We start from the raw sequence: 16,487 nt of genomic DNA on the forward strand, positions 1-16,487 counted from the left end.
CAAGCTGGAAACTAAAGCAATATGATCGAGGACAGAGAGTGAAATTTAATGAGACCATGTTGTTTTCTGCTATTCTTGTTCTTAAGAATGAGAGATTAACTGTGGTGGCTTATGTACTGAGTACATAATAGACAAATCTTAGCATTTTTTCTGTCTCTAGGGTTCCAGCTTTCAGGGAGTACTATTTCAGTAAATTCTCTAGGAAAAGATTTTAAAAGAGAAGTTTTCATTTGTAAAAGATGTTTACCTTCTTTCAGGTAACTGGACTTCACAGCAGTGCATGCTGGGCATGGAGTTCTCAGGACGGGACATGGCTGGAAGAAGGGTGATGGGATTGGTGTCAGCAAAAGGGCTGGCAACAGTGGTAGACTGTAACAAGAGGTTTCTATGGGAAGTCCCTAAAAACTGGTAGGTCATCTTATGTTTTCTGTTTCATGTATGTGGGTAAGATTTGCCTTGCTGCCTGAGGCTAATGACAACCCTGATCTGACCACAGGACTGCATAATAAGTAGATTCTACTCCGGGAAATGATAATAGAGGTATAGTCTCCTGAGTAGGATTTGGCTCAGTCATCTGATTTGCTGCAGGAGCTGAGCATTGTGGGTTTTTTGTTTGTTTTTGTTTTGTTTTTCTGCAGTGGTTTGTACTAGTTTTTCATCTCTTCCTTGGTCTTTTAGCTCCTTATGTTTTGGTATATGCAAAGGTTTTTGGTGTTGATTATGTTACTGGTGAGTTACTGAAATACTTCTGTAGAATAATAAAGCCCTTAGCTGTGCTTGGCCACTGTGGTAATCTATCGTATTGTTGAGAACCGTTTATACTCTTCGGTCTATCTTGGCAGTTTAACCTTCCTATTGCTGAAAAGCAAACTTCATCAGGAGAATCTGGGAGGCTTCCAAGGGTAAAGATCTCTTCTCCCCTTCACTTTGCTTCTTAGGACTCTGGAAGAAGCAGCTTCGGTGCCTGTGGTTTATGCCACTGCTTATTATGCCTTGGTGGTTCGAGGTGGTATGAAGAAGGGTGAGAGTATCCTTATTCACTCTGGCTCAGGAGGTGTGGGCCAAGCAGCCATTGCCATTGCCCTGAGCATGGGCTGCCGTGTGTTTACTACTGTAGGTGGGTACTGAGAATCCAGTTTTATTAAATGTATATGTGTGTGTATGTACACTCCTACATATTTTTTGTTATATGTGTACACACTTATATAAAAAATATATTTACGTACACATTTTTTTCTCCCAAGCATGATCTACTGCTACCTTGACCTAGTTTCTAGTCTGAGGAAGGGATACATAGCAAAACCAACTACTGACTATATGCTAGAAATTTTCACAGCACAGAAAAATTGTCTACCTTCTGTATATTATGTAATTCAGAAGTATGGGAGAACAAAATTGCTTCATTTTAAATTCAGTGATGTGATCAAAGAATGTCTATTGTAAGGCTTCATCTATTTCTGGTCATTTCTGTGTCCCATAAATGAGTAGTCTCTGTCCTAACATTTGACACCGTGAGAGCCTGAGAGCTTTGAACCACCTGCTTGGTGGCTGCTTAGACTGCAAATCTTTTCTTGAGACCTCAAAGATAAAAATGGATTGTTTTCATCACTAAAGAATTAACATAAAAGTACTGACATCATTCAGTCATCTACTTCTCTTGTACTTCTAGGCTCTGCTGAGAAACGCCAATACCTCCAAGCAAGGTTCCCACAGCTGGATGCTAATAGCTTTGCCAGCTCCCGAAATACTACCTTTGAGCAACATGTATTACGAGTTACCAACGGAAAAGGTTTGAACTCAAAATTATTTTTCCTTCTTTAGTTAGCTGTGCCACATTAAATAGTTGCACTTTCTGAAGACAAAAGGGATCACTATAAAACAGGGGTAGGCTCTCCACAGAGTTGAGTTTAATGATGTTGCTTCTTCTTTCATTGCAGGTGTCAACCTTGTGCTGAATTCCTTGGCAGAAGAAAAGCTCCAAGCCAGTTTGCGTTGTCTTGCTCAACATGGGCGCTTTTTGGAAATAGGCAAATTTGATCTATCTAACAACAGTCAACTTGGTAAGATGAGGCATCAGGAAATACCTTTTGTTACGTTTAAGCAAGCATGACAGCACAACCTACTTACTATCGTAACGCAGGCTAATCTTCAAATTTAGAAAAAGCTTTTTAGCTGAAACATTTATTTCATAAATAGGAATTTTGCCTTGACTTTACAAGCCATATGTTAAATACATCACTGCAAAATTTGCATTGCTTCTATCACTAACAATTTCTCTAGCCTTTTCCATGAATACCTTATTGGAGAAGCATTCAGCATTTTTCTAGAAGCCTTCATAAAACATGCAAAATAAGTGAGTGATCTTTCCTGAAGTGTTTCTTTATAATCAATGTAGGATGTGTTGCCCACAAAGAGTTTGGCTTGGAAGGTAGTAAGAAGCAGCTTTTGCTTCACATGACACAGTTTACCAGTTTACCACTTAGTTTTTAAATTTCTTAGATCTGTTAGACAAGATTTATAAACTTATTGGGATGAAACATGTCTATTTGTAGTAGATTAGTGCACTGTAGAAGTAGCAAATCATAGAATCACAGAACCATAGAACGGTTTGGGTAAGAAGGGACCTTAAAGATAATGGAGTTCCAATCACCCTGTCATGGTTAGGGGCACCTTCCACTAGATGAGGTTGTCAAAACCCTGTCCAACCTAGCCATGAACACTTCAGGGATGGGGCATCCACAGCTTCTCTGGGCAATCTGTTCCAGTACCTCAGCACCCCCATAGTGAAGAATTTCTTCGTAATATCTAAACTAAAGCCTACTCTCTTTTTGTTGAAAGCCATTACCCCTTGTGCTGTTACTACATTCCCTGATAAAGAGTCTCTTTCCAGCTTTCCTGTAGTCCCCCATTAGGTACTGGAAAGCCACTATAGGGTCTCCCCAGAGCCTTCTCTTCTCCAGGCTGAACAATCCCAACTCTCTCAGCCTGTCCTCATAAGAGGGGTGTTTTAGCCCTTTGATCATACTCATGGCCCTCTTCTGGACCTCCACCAGCACATCCATTTCCATCTTATGTTGGGAGCTCCAGAGCTGAACACAGTGCTCCAGCTGGGGTCTCAAGAGATTGGAACAGAGAGGGAGAATCACCTCCTTTGATCTGCTAGCCATGCTTCTTGTGATACAGCTCAGGATATGGTTAGCTGTCAACAGTACATGTCAACAGTACAACTGCAGGAGTACATTGCTGGCTGATACTGAGTTTTTCATCAACCAGCACCCCCAGGTCCTTCTTCCCAGGGCTGCTCTCCATTCACCACCCATCCCTTCCCTCCAGCATGTTGACCACACCACACATGAAGTGCATATCTATACAAGATGAAGTTTTGCCCTCTGTTCTGGGTAAACTTGATCATTTGTAGAATGAAAGTAATTGGATTTTTATTTCAGAAAATTACAAATAACTTGATCTGAGGGAACTTTATTTTGTTGTTTCACTACATATCTGCACCATTTTGATGGCGAAGGGGCAAGATGGATCCATTTCTCTTGGACCAAAAAACAAATTCAAATATTGCAACGTGATGTGTTAGTGAAAAGTGACCAGAATGTTCTCTTGGAGAACAATTGCATATAACAAGTGTTGACAGTATACTTTTTAATTCTAACTAAATTTCAAAAGACTATAGCATCAGTGAAAGCTTTGTATGGAGAAGAGTTTCCTGCTGGAGAAGGACGGGATGTATATGGGATTCCAGTTCCTCTGTGACTTCTGACTCAGATGGCACTATACACAAAACGTCTTTTTTAATATCAGACTGACCATGTATTAGCTTGTTATTTTGAAACTGTTTTTATAGGTGGGGTTTCTGTTAAACTGGTCTACTTGTAATATTACAACCTAATTAATATAGCTTTAAGAGAGTATATACAAGAATGTGTTTTGAAAAACATGGGATTCTAGCAACTAATGACTGCTTTACTCTTCAGTTTTACACTACCAAGCTACACAAAAACATTTGTGAAGCAGAAGATAGACTCCATTTTAAAATGGCAGCAGCATCAGGTAATAACAAAGTTGCTTTTTCCAGGAATGGCTCTTTTCCTCAAGAACGTGTCATTTCATGGGATCCTACTGGATTCAATCTTTGGAGAAGCAAACGAAGAGTGGGAAGTAGTATCAAAGCTGTTGACAAAAGGCATAGAAAATGGTGTGGTAAAGCCCCTGAGAAGTACAGTCTTCAACAAAGACGAGGTAGAAGCTGCCTTCAGGTTCATGGCACAGGGAAAACACATTGGCAAAGTTATGATAAAGGTAAGGGCGTAATAATTTTTTTGATTCTCTGATGCATCTGTAATCCTCTGTAGGTACTATATGGGATATTCTGATCCAGTTTGACTTGAAGTTGTGTAACCAAAACAGCACAGGTTTACAGCTTTTGCTACTGACACTAGAATGTATGTAACGTTGTCAAGTCTGTCACTCAGTCTACAAGTTTGACTCCCAGTTGATAGGAGGAGCATAACTGTATGTGGAAAGACGGGAAATGTTTGTGTATCCAAACTTAACTTGGTTTTTGGTGGTTTTATTTGGTTTTGTTTTGCTGTGGAAGGTCCAAGAAGAGGAGAAGCAATATCCTTTAAGAAGGTCTGAACCAGTCAAACTCTCTGCCATCTCCCGAACTTCCTGTCCACCGACCAAGTCTTACATCATCACAGGGGGCCTAGGAGGATTTGGGCTTGAGTTGGCACAGTGGCTAATTGAGAGAGGAGCACAGAAGCTTGTCCTGACATCTCGTTCTGGCATACGAACTGGTAAGCAAAAACCATAAAGGATGGGGAACGTAACTGCCTTTCAGCTGACCTCAGTTTATTGTTACATTCCATTTTAAGTGTCTTATCAACAAATAGGAATGTCTTGATCACTCTTTTCCCTCCTCTCATGTGTATATTCTCTCACTTTCAAGAAGCTGTCATCCCCTTCATTCTAAAGGAAGAAGTATCTTTTAAGTCTGCCTCTTTTTTTACTACTGCTTCTTTCTTCTTTTGTATACTTCTTAATTCTATCAATCCATGTTTGCCTTCTTCTTCCTTACCCAGGATTTTTTCTGTAGCTTTTACCCTTACCCCCTCTATAATGTCTGTATCCAGCTACCTCGTTGCCTTGTCCAATAGCTGTAGCATGGTGGCTTGCATGCCACAAGAAAAGACCTGTAAACACCTTACTAAAGATACTCTATGCCTCAAGTTCTCAGTGTGGATGCTTGCTTCTGCTCCTTCAGATAACTCATCTAGAAAGATGTGCCCTACTGTCTGGTAACACCAGTTAGTTTTATTACTCAGTTTTGAGCCATTAGGTTGATTACAGTCTCAGTACCAAGATTTCTTATCAGTGGTAGTCTTAAATGTTTCCTTATACAAATTCAGCCATAACTTCTTTCTGTGTTTACAGCTTTCTTCTTTCTATTGGCAAGTTAACAATTGTACCACTTATGCAAACATACAGATCAAATCCTTTTGTACTTTTCAAGTTTTGGTTGTGCCACTACTGATGGTTGTCTTGCTCTAATCTAGCCACTCTACTGTCTCATTATGCAAATTCTTAGGTTTATTTCACTTCAGTGTTGCACCCTATCCTCCAAATGTTCTTCCAAATCCCTTGTCCACGTTTTGATCTGTTTAGGATACTTCTGAAACTCAAGTGATTTCTATCTACTATTCAGGTTTTGTTCAGTTTTCCTTTTGTAGCTTAATTGGGACTTATTTAGCTATTTGGTCCCTATCTAGTCAGAAAATTGTAGGAAGCCCACTAATAAAAGCTTAATGGTCTGAATGCTTCATCGTAGACATTGTTCACTGTGGCTTTGTTTTTTTTTTGGTAGGCTACCAGGCTAAATGCGTTAGAGAATGGAAGGCACTGGGAATCCAAGTGTTGGTATCTACTAGTGATATTGGAACACTAGAAGGAACACAGCTATTGATAGAAGAAGCTTTGCGGCTTGGACCAGTTGGGGGCATCTTTAATTTGGCTGTGGTAAGTGCCAAAAATAATTAGGACTTTTAAGAGACAGCAGCCATTAAAGTGGCTTTTGTACTGAGGGCAGTTCAGGTTTTAGATTATCTCTTTGTGTTTCAAAGAGCACTTTGACCCTTCCTTACCTGATGAATAAATAAAGGCTGATGGGTCTGACCCCTTGACCTGGGAAGCAGCAGTATGCAGCCAGCCAGCTTAGTTCTTTGATCAGGTGAATATTTACCATAACTCCTGGGGACAAGAAAAACACTATGCAGAACTTGATAGTTGAAGACTGCAGTGGCAATGCTGAAAAGAGTAGACTTAACACAAACTATGTTGGCTTTGTTGTAATTTGAGGAGATCTAGGCTACATCTGTGTTGTAAAGTTACAGAAATCCATTGTGTAGTGATATCCTTTCGTATCTCAAAAAACATGGCAAATTTAAACTGGAGATTATACTGATTTTTTGTTTTGTTTTTGTTTTAAACCCTTCCAATAGGTCCTTAGAGATGCCATGATTGAAAATCAGACCCCAGAATTATTCTGGGAGGTCAACAAGGCCAAGTATTCGGGCACCCTTCATCTGGACTGGTATGTATCTGTAGAAGGGATAAATATGAACTAGTTTTATGGTTACAGAATTGATCAAACTTAGTCATTTTAGTCTTACATTAGCCTTCCACAGCAACACATAGTTAGCAGGCTTTTCTGATGGGTTTCTTTGTCTCCTTCTCCATTCCAAGGGTGACTCGTAAGAAGTGCCCAGATCTGGACTATTTTGTTGTGTTTTCCTCTGTAAGCTGTGGAAGAGGAAATGCTGGGCAAAGTAATTATGGTTTTGCCAATTCTGCCATGGAGCGCATCTGTGAGCAGCGACATCATGATGGACTCCCAGGTAAGATGACTATTTATTGCCCAGAAAAATCTATCCCATCAAACATCCAGAGGAGAACCAATTCACCAGAAATTTGTACGCTTGTCTCTAGGATGATAATGAATGTTGAAGACTATTTCCCATCCTAGCTGTTAACCTTAGTCGTTCATGCGTGAATGAACACTGACTGTTTAACAGTACAAAGGAAATGCAGGCATTTGCTTAAGCTGTTTTTAACTCCCTTTTGTTGCTGCCATGTGTTTTAGTTAGTTGCCTAGTGTGTTCTTCCTTCTGATTTTTTTCCTACAGGCCTGGCAATCCAATGGGGGGCCATTGGTGATGTGGGTATCCTGAAGACAGTGGGAAACACAGATGTTGTGATTGGGGGAACCATTCCCCAGCAAATCAGCTCATGCCTGGAGGTGCTTGATACCTTCCTGAATCAATCTCATCCTGTCATGTCCAGTTTTGTCCTAGCAGAGAAGGTCTCTGTGAAAAGCGAAGGAAGCAATCAACGGGATCTTGTAGAAGCTGTTGCTCACATCATTGGTAAATGCAAAGCCTAGCGATTGCATAGTTGGAGTTGATTTTTCTAGAAGTGGTATTTCTCCGGTATGTTCTGAGGGGAATATTGTTTTTCAACTGCTGTTTGGAGGAAAGTGGGGGCTGATGTAAAGTACCTCATCCTCTGATTGCTTCTAGAAGCATCCTTTGCTGAAGCAGACATGGGGATACTGTTCATACGGTTAGTTCCACAGCAGTTTGCATGAGAACCTGAGAACAGCATGATGGGGTGAAACTGGAGGTGCATCTGTTCCAGTATTTTGTGTCCAATAGCGTCCAAAAGCTTGATTCCCTCCTGCTGCCACCCAGCTATGACTGGGCAGCAGCCAGTGACTTCTGGTCCGCTTTCAGAGGGGTGGGTGGTTTTTAGAGTGGTCTGTTTAGTGCAATGCTATGCACCTCTGATTCCCCATCTGCCCTTTATTTAAAAAAATGTATTTTTATTCATCTTTTCCACTTACCTTTTATTTAATTTATTGTCCTTTGGAGTCAGCTGTTTTTCTCTTATTGTTTCTTTTCTTTTAGTCCTCTCCCTTTTGGAGAGAGCTTCAGGGTTTTGTTAGGGCTGGCCTAACATGACATCCCAAATGGAGAAACCAATAGGAACAGTGTGCAACGTCCATTTTCCCTTATCCTGCCAGGTCTCTAGAGCAAGCACTGCTGGGCAGTGTCTACATGTCAACACTTTTGGAACGCAGTTGTGCTGTTGCAGGTGCTCTGTTCAGCATCTCCCTGTGATTGCTGTGGTGTGGGCGTGTTGTGCTAGTGGTGTTTCTAGGGAGTGGACTGGGGGATTATTTGTTTGTCTTTAAGTTGCTCCTTCTCTTTCATTGTCTCCAACAATACAGTTTGTTGAGTGTGTGCTTATCTCCCATAGTGTGTTTCTGTACACGTGCACGCTTATTTCAGTCCCTTGGGTTTTGTTTAGAGTGGACTGGTGCCTTTCTCCAAGTGGAGAATCAATAGGAATGGCTCCAAGGGGAAAATTCTGGGAGCAGATATATGATTAATGCCTTGAGTGCTACTCCAGATTTGAAAACACTCAGCTTGGGAATTCCCCACACTGCAAAAAGTGGCTTTTATGTTCTTAGTAATTAACTTGTAGTGTATTCTCTTATCAGCTCTGTGTGATCCCATGTGAACCATAGCTGAACTATGTGTTATAAGAAGTGCAATGTCTGTCTGTTTTGAACCTGCTTCCTTTTACCACAGTGTCCCCTGTTCTTGCGTTGAAAGTGAATAATCTCTGCCAATTCTACTATGTCCCACTTCAGTTGTCTCCCTTCCAAACAGAAGTGTATACCGATCTTTTCTTTCCTAACAAAAGAGGCACTCAAATTAGACAGTCTCCTGAGGGTTACTTAAAGAATTGTGTCTAGTAACTAACACCAAATTTGACTGCAGAAAACATTCATGGCTTTTAGAAGTTATATGAAATGTATGGGAGTGTCTGGGAAATTGTACCCACTGTAGGGTTTGTTTGGAAGGAGTGGCTGAAGATGATGAAGGGAGAAATAAGTGAGAAGCCTAAGGGTGGAAACATGGGTCAGGATAAGGTGGAGCAGGAGAGGAAAAACTATGGGTACAGGTGTTATTATGAAAAGCCTTTTTCAGGTAAGGAAAGGATGAGAGATGTGAACAGTGCAAAACTGATGGGGAAGAGGGAATTAAGACTGGAAGAAAAGTCAGTTTTTCTAATGTGATAAGCATCAAGTGTTGCAATAAGCCATCATTGCCACTGCTAACTGTTTCAATCTCATCTCGTGACCTAGGATTGTGTTAGGCCTAAGACTGTGGTTTCAGTTACAGTCTTCAGTATGTGAAATTTCTCTAGGTAGCTGCTCTAAACTTTGTATAGAGCTGAAACGCTAATGTTCATAGCTATGTAGCTGGGACTAATGTATTCCCTGTCATAAAGTTCTGTACATTTAACACGTACCCTAAAGACTGGATCCTATATGACCAGATGTGGGTTGTAGAAGTAATTTTTGAAAGCATTAGATGATCCTGAGTGGTAAATTCTGCTCTGTAGCTGAAGTTTATTCAGGTTTGAAGAAAAACAGAAAAGCTGAGAAGAGAGGCCTAGAGCTGAAAAGAAATTGATCTTTCACTTGTCTGCTGTTTTTTTCCTCAGGTGTCCGAGACGTGAGTAGTCTGAATGCTGACAGCACATTAGCAGACTTGGGCCTGGATTCCTTGATGGGTGTGGAGGTGCGCCAGACACTGGAGAGAGACTACGACATCATTATGACCATGAGAGAAATCCGACTCCTTACAATCAACAAACTTCGTGAACTTTCCTCCAAGTCTGGGACAGCAGAGGGTATAGTGCCTGAATTAGGGTTGCTACCAGTCATCTGAGTACAAATAATTAAGCACTCAACCCATTGTTTTCATCTCTGGTGACATAAGCCACTATCAAGCCATGAAATAAGATTATTATAGCTGAAAAGCTTTTATTTGACAGACATATTGGTGAAATGCACTGACATTGGATTAGGTCTACCAGTTCCAGGGGAAGAGCATAAGAGATTGTGAAAGCTGTCTTGCTGCCTGGATAGTATCTGCCTAAATGGATACTCTTAAGCAGCTGTATGTGTGTATCTGTAGGAATAAACGACATAACATCATGTTTACTGTAAGCTAAAAGCATATACAGTTGCCACGGAGCACATGATGGTAGAAAGATCCTTATGTCTGTGCCTTGGTTTTGTGAGCCAATGGGCTAATTTGGGCAACCATGAGCACCTCTTTTAGGGTTATGGTACAAGACCAAGACTCTGATCCTGTATCTAACTGTGTTTTTCTGGTGTGCTTTCCTTCAAAGAGCTGAAACCATCCCAACTGTTGAAGACAGGCCCAGGCGAGCCTCCAAAATTAGATTTGAACAACTTGCTGGTGAATCCAGAGGGGCCAACGATTACCCGTCTCAATGATGTTCAGAGCACAGAGCGCCCTCTTTTCCTTGTTCACCCCATTGAGGGATCCATTGCAGTTTTCTACACTCTCGCTTCCAGACTTCATATGCCGTGCTATGGGCTCCAGTGCACAAAAGGTATCTCAGTTCTTCAGTATCTTGAATTTGTAAATCTAACGTTTTGAACTTCAGTTCCCTTGTAGAAGGAGTTTTGTTTCTGGACACTTAAACTCAGAGGATCAAGCATCAGTACCTACAGTCCACACAAGGTTGTGTCTAACAACCCCAGATAATGAGAAGTATTAGGTTAGATTGAAAAGCTTGTGCATGGGGAAAATGGAAAAATTAGATATTTCATTGAGTCCCTGCCAGCAGGTAAACATGTGGGAGAAAAACGAGGTTTAGTGTTCTACCTGTCTTTGGAAACTAGAAGCATTGCTGTTCCTTTTCCGTAATATAGTTTGTTCACTGTGATTTAGAAGATTACCTTTAAAATAATGTGGATGTTTCTAATGAGGTTGTTTCTATGTTCATGAAAACATAATTGTCTCTGCTAATGTCTGTTTCACCTGACTGTTTCTAACTTGCTTTCATGTTCTAGCTGCTCCGTTGGACAGCATACAGAGTCTGGCATCCTATTACATTGACTGTATGAAGCAGATACAGCCTGAAGGACCTTACCGCATTGCTGGATACTCTTTTGGTGCCTGTGTAGCTTTTGAAATGTGCTCCCAGCTGCAAGGACAACAAAATGCCTCCCATGCACTCAACAGTCTATTCCTCTTTGATGGGTCTCATTCCTTTGTGGCAGCTTACACTCAGGTAAGAAATGCAAAGAAAATCTTCAGTGTGGAGACCATCATCTGTCGTCAGGGAGGATTGGATACTTACTGGGAGCTTAATATTCTAGATATGAACTATCTGAAAAGCTGAGACTTTTCTTGCTGGAGAAGTTGGGACAGAGCTATAGATAGTGGATGCTTAAGGATGGCTAAAGAGTGGAAGCATGTGGGGGGTGGTCTTCAATAACTGGCTAGGGCTGACCCACAAATGCTGCTCTTGCCATGGTAAATCATAATATTAGTATGGAGCCCTCAAGACAAGATCCTAATGTAGGGGTGCTAGGAAACCCTCCTTAAGCCTTCCTTTCCATTTTAATTGTGCTTTCTAGGAGATCCTAGAAAGATCCTAGATTCTTGGTAATTGCCACCTGTAGATGTGCTTTCTATTCTGTCCTCAAGGTATCTTTCCTGTGTACCAAGCTTAGGTTTCACTTTTTTGTTGGTTTCTTCTCCCCCTGCCTTCTTTTCCAATTCAAAGTCTTTTGTTCTAGAATTGTTTTTATCTAGCATTCAAGCTCAGGTATATAGTTCTTTTGATAGCTCTTTACTGCTTGCTTTTCCAGAGCTACAGAGCCAAGCTGGCCCAAGGAAATGAGGCTGCACTGGAGACAGAAGCATTGTGTGCCTTTGTTCAGCAGTTTACAGGCATTGAATATAATAAGGTAATGCTCGTTTCTTATATTGCAAAGGAGGGATGTGGATGTTTTGTTTTGTTATTTTTAATGTACATTAATTCCCAGATATTGAGACTTAAACAAAAAAAAATGTTAATATTTCTAGCTGTTGGAGATTCTTTTGCCCTTGAAAGATCTGGAGGCTCGTGTCAATGCTGCTGCAGACCTGATAACTCAGATTCATAAAAACATCAATCGTGAAGCACTCAGCTTTGCAGCTGCTTCCTTTTACCACAAGCTGAAGGCTGCTGACAAGTATATACCAGAGTCAAAGTATCATGGGAATGTGACACTGATGCGGGCGAAGACTCACAATGAATATGAAGAAGGTCTGGGTGGAGACTACAGACTCTCTGAGGTCAGTTTGAGGCCTCCTGTTGGCTGTTGAGGTTTCCCTAGGAGTTGGGAGAATAAAAGGAAAGCATGGAAAACCATTCTTACGGAAGGGTGGAAAGATGAAACATAACTGAAAGAAATAGTTATTCTGCAGCTATCATGCTCTAACAAGAAATAAAGACTCAAGAAGCAAATAAGTTGATTGGTTCCATACATTTGTCTCAGGGCAGGAAGAGCAAGGAGGTCTAGCCTCTATATTGGATAATCTGTTTTCTGTAGCTAATTCTTGTAGCTCCCTAAACAGACAATAAATAAGACAATAAAGATACATGACCTAAATAGATGATAAAGATACTAGAAGAATGTGACTCAACAGAAGTAACTTTGAGACTCTGTTTTTTTTTTGACTGTAGACCCCTAAAGTTTGGCTTCTGCATGAGGGTAGACTTTGAAGAGCGAATGTCGGCCCTCTGACAACAGAGGCAGCTTTTTCTTAGTTACACTTTGTGGACACTTTCCTGGTATCTGTACAGTAAAAGATTTTCAAAATTACTTTTCTTCTCCTAGCACCTTCTGCCCCTTCAGACTTCTGACTTGCATTCATTCTTGATTCCAAGCTATTATGAAATGTGATTTAAAGTTCCATAATGCCCTCAAAAGAAGAGGCATAGGGATGGCGGGAGAAAGATAAATGGAGGGTTATTTGGTTTTCTTAAGAGATTGGAAGTAGCTACTTCAGTCATTCTTTGATATAGTAGGTAAATTATTCTATCAGTATCATATTGTTTGTCTTCCTGCCCAGCTTATATTTGAGTGGGTCACCTGTCAGGCTGCCAAATTACAGTGCTTTAAAACATGAGTTCCAAACAGTGTCCTGTAGCTGATCTATGAAAAATGCATCGGAGTAAAACTGGTCATGTTTTCAATTAAATTGGTAGAGACAGTGGTGTAAAATACGAGTAACTTACACTGACAAACCCAAAACAGCCAGGTGGTTAGCTTGTTGTAAATTGAGAATGTCAAGTTTTTTTCTGTTTTGCGTCTGTACAGGTATGTGATGGAAAAGTGTCTGTCCATGTCATTGAAGGGGATCACCGCACCTTATTGGAGGGAGATGGTGTTGAATCAATTATTGGGATCATCCACAGCTCACTGGCAGAACCACGTGTCAGTGTCAGAGAGGGTTAAGTTCTGCTCACTTACTGTCAATGGTGAAGAAAATGCCAACAACATTCCTTGTTATGACAGACCCCAAGGAACTCTTCCTGTTGTTCAACATCTCATCTGCTCTGCTGCCAGAACTGGGAAGTCCAGCTGCATTTGATTGGTCTTTCTCACTCACTCACTCTTCTTTCACAACTTTTATGGGTTCTCTCTCCTTTTTCCCTTTTTATGATTTGTTTTATCCCTGTCCATGTTACATTAGTGCTGTGACTCTGTCACTGTGCACTGCTGTGAGGGTTCCCCACTGATGGTTGCTTCCTACACCTTTGGCAGTATGAAAAACAAATTTAGCAGTAGATTTCTTGTGCTCTATATTGTTTTGTCTTAACAGTATTCCAAAGGGTAAGTGGTAGCACTTGTTGACCAAGCCCAGTGAGCAGAGAGGGGAGCTGCAGCTGATTTCGGAGATACCTGTTGTCTGTGAAGAATCTGTCTGTAGTTAGGTCAGAAAGAGAATTCCATTGAGGCTTTTGTAACTGTGTTTTTTTTTCTTTTTTTTTCTTTTTTCTTTTTTTTTTCTTTTTTTTTAATTTGATATATTCTAAGTATTTATTGTGTCAAACCAGAGCCTTCTTGCTTGGTTTTAATTTATCATGGGTACCGGAGAAAAACATCCATTTTGGAGGGGTAGATCTATTCTACAAGGGAAAGTTGCCAATTTTTTAAACCAAAGTGCATCTTTGGAACAGCCTGTTTATTTGGTGTTTATTTGGTGTTTTTTGTTGTTTTGTTTTGGTTGGTTGGTTTTGTGTGCTTTTTGTTTTGTTCCGTGGTTGTGTTTTTTTGTTTGTTTTTCACCCACACACACACACCCTGCCCTGTTCAGAAAGGAAATGGTAGAAGGCAGCGTTCTTGCCATCATTCTCTCTTTTGAGAAGAGAGAGGAGTGGGGGGCGGTATGGATGGTTCAACAGATGCAACTGTATTGAACAGCATTAACTTGAGCTGATAAAAACAGGCAGAGCTGTCCCTAGAGATGTACTCGGTTTATATTTGTGCAAGGTTCTGTTCTATGCTTTACCAGAACCATAGTAAAGCATTACTATTGCTTCACCTTTATTCCCTCCCACCTCCAGTCTCTCCACCCAACCAGCCATTTGGAGTGTCAGGGGGAAGAGAGTTCTTCACTGATAACTGTACAAGTCCTCCTACCCCTGCTCTCCCATAACTGAAGCTCAGGCAAACATACAAGCATCTACCCAAAGCCCCTGCATATTTTATTTAGCACAGGGCTCACTTAAGCCTTGGGTATTGATTTTTTTCTCTTGGCAATGAGATGGGAGATCCTACATAACTTAGCTAATTTATCAGTTTGGCATGATTTTAAGATATAGTACCTTTTTTTAAGGAAACTTACATAAAATACAATTTAAAAAAATGCCTTTGCTGTGTTGGATCTGTCCTTTCCAAAATCAGTAAATCCTTGCTACACTTATGATACAGAGGAGACCAGGATAGCAACAAGGTACCAAGTAGGAGGCATTATTGTGCCTCCCAGAACTGCTTAATCCCCAGTTCTTTGTGTATTCGTTCCCCAGTGAAGTATCCTGTTAGTACAGGAACATTGTAGTGAGAGGAACAGCTGACTCCTCACTCAGGTTCTGACCTAGTGTTTTTTGCTTGTACTACCCTCTGTGGATAGTGGCTGGGTTAACTGGTTTTAGTTTTTTAAGGTATTTCTTTTGTGAAATCTGAAATACAAACAACATAATGTCAGCTTAAAGCATTTCCAGAATAAATCTTGTTCTTCTTTATTTCTTTCTTCCTTTCTTTCTTCTTTTATTTTTTTTTTTGGTCTAAAGAATGTTTTTCTCTTCGGCTCTCCTAGAATTAAACAGAATTGATCACTGGTTGGCTTTTTGTCTTATTCTCTATTTTTTTTTAATCCTAACTTTTATTTGAAATCTCTCATTTCTTGATATAAAGGTAAAACTGTTGCTGGCATATCTAATTTGGATCTGTAGAAATAACAATAATAAAGAAGACTTTAATATTATTTTGAAGCATGGCTTCTTGTTGCCATGATTTTAGTACCTTAGATGCAACCAAACCACACACCCACAGGACTGAAGTGGAAACTCTCAAATTCTAATTCTGGCTCCATTGTTGTGGTTTTGGATAAGCCATTAATGCTACCACCTCAGTTTCCCCATCTGTAAAATGGGACTAATAGCATCTACCTCAAGGTCATTGAGAGTGCTAGATAGGCAATGGGTATACGTGCTATTAAGTTGTTAGGTATGATGATCAGGTGTTAGGTGGCAATGGAAGGAGGCAGGCAGGTAATGTGTGAAGGGGAAGGTGCCTTACATCTGCAAAGAATGTGATACTGAGGAGTGGCTATATGTACTGGGCATATGTGCATAATATGGGACTTCATTGTATCTACTGCATGCTATCCATGCACATCCTAGCATATGACACCATGTAAAACAAAAATGATGAGGACTGATATATATTTTTTCCTTCTTGTTTTACTGCTGGCAGTTGTAGCGAGCCTCACACAGAGTGAAATAATCCTTTTTGCCTTGGTTATGTTGAAAACCTAGAATGAAAAATAAAGGAGTGATTAAACTTTAATCAAACAGGTACAATATTTCTGCACTGAAATGAAGTGTTTAACAAGTCTGACCCAGCTGTTCAGCTTGGAATGAAAATGGTGCAGTTCTGAATGGGCTGTGTGGAGGGAGCAAGGACTAATGCTGTTCCAGCTCTCTGAGCAGGAGTTGTACAAGTTCTCTGTATAAACATAAATGTGCATGGTCTCCTCTAGGCAAAGCTTGACGATACTGGTTTAGTAATAGAAGTTCCTCGAGATTTACTTATAGCCTTTATTCTCTCAATGTTCTTGTGGTTGTTATTATTTGAAAAGCAGAAGGTTATTGTTTTGTTTTTCCCATAATTGTCTAATTATGAGCTGCTGCCCTGTAACCCATTATGTAAATGGCTACTGAAAACAGTGTGCCAAAAATAAAAACCTTATTAGCGCTGGTATTGCTTGTTATTTCTTGGTCATCTATTAACTAGACAGGTGGAAAAATAG

The 16,487-nt window shown here is 40.4% G+C and overlaps 1 protein-coding gene across 1 annotated transcript in view; it reads left to right on the top strand.

Moving 5' to 3' along the window:
• FASN (fatty acid synthase) overlaps positions 1-16,353 on the top strand; it is a gene marked incomplete at its 5' end in the record, with an annotated part of 40,076 nt that extends 23,723 nt beyond the window's left edge. The window contains 16 exons of the mRNA XM_084298244.1: positions 258-408; positions 939-1,117; positions 1,670-1,789; positions 1,938-2,060; positions 4,088-4,311; positions 4,610-4,811; positions 5,879-6,030; positions 6,513-6,604; positions 6,757-6,908; positions 7,197-7,436; positions 9,586-9,774; positions 10,279-10,506; positions 10,970-11,190; positions 11,774-11,872; positions 11,991-12,242; positions 13,271-16,353. Coding sequence (XP_084154370.1) covers positions 258-408; positions 939-1,117; positions 1,670-1,789; positions 1,938-2,060; positions 4,088-4,311; positions 4,610-4,811; positions 5,879-6,030; positions 6,513-6,604; positions 6,757-6,908; positions 7,197-7,436; positions 9,586-9,774; positions 10,279-10,506; positions 10,970-11,190; positions 11,774-11,872; positions 11,991-12,242; positions 13,271-13,408 — 2,762 coding nt within the window. The 3' untranslated portion in view covers positions 13,409-16,353. The remainder of the gene's footprint in view (positions 1-257; positions 409-938; positions 1,118-1,669; positions 1,790-1,937; positions 2,061-4,087; positions 4,312-4,609; positions 4,812-5,878; positions 6,031-6,512; positions 6,605-6,756; positions 6,909-7,196; positions 7,437-9,585; positions 9,775-10,278; positions 10,507-10,969; positions 11,191-11,773; positions 11,873-11,990; positions 12,243-13,270) is intronic.
• Positions 16,354-16,487: the final 134 nt, after the last annotated feature.

Source organism: Netta rufina, assembly GCF_964035555.1.
Source record: "Netta rufina genome assembly, chromosome: 19".
NCBI lineage: Eukaryota > Metazoa > Chordata > Aves > Anseriformes > Anatidae > Netta > Netta rufina.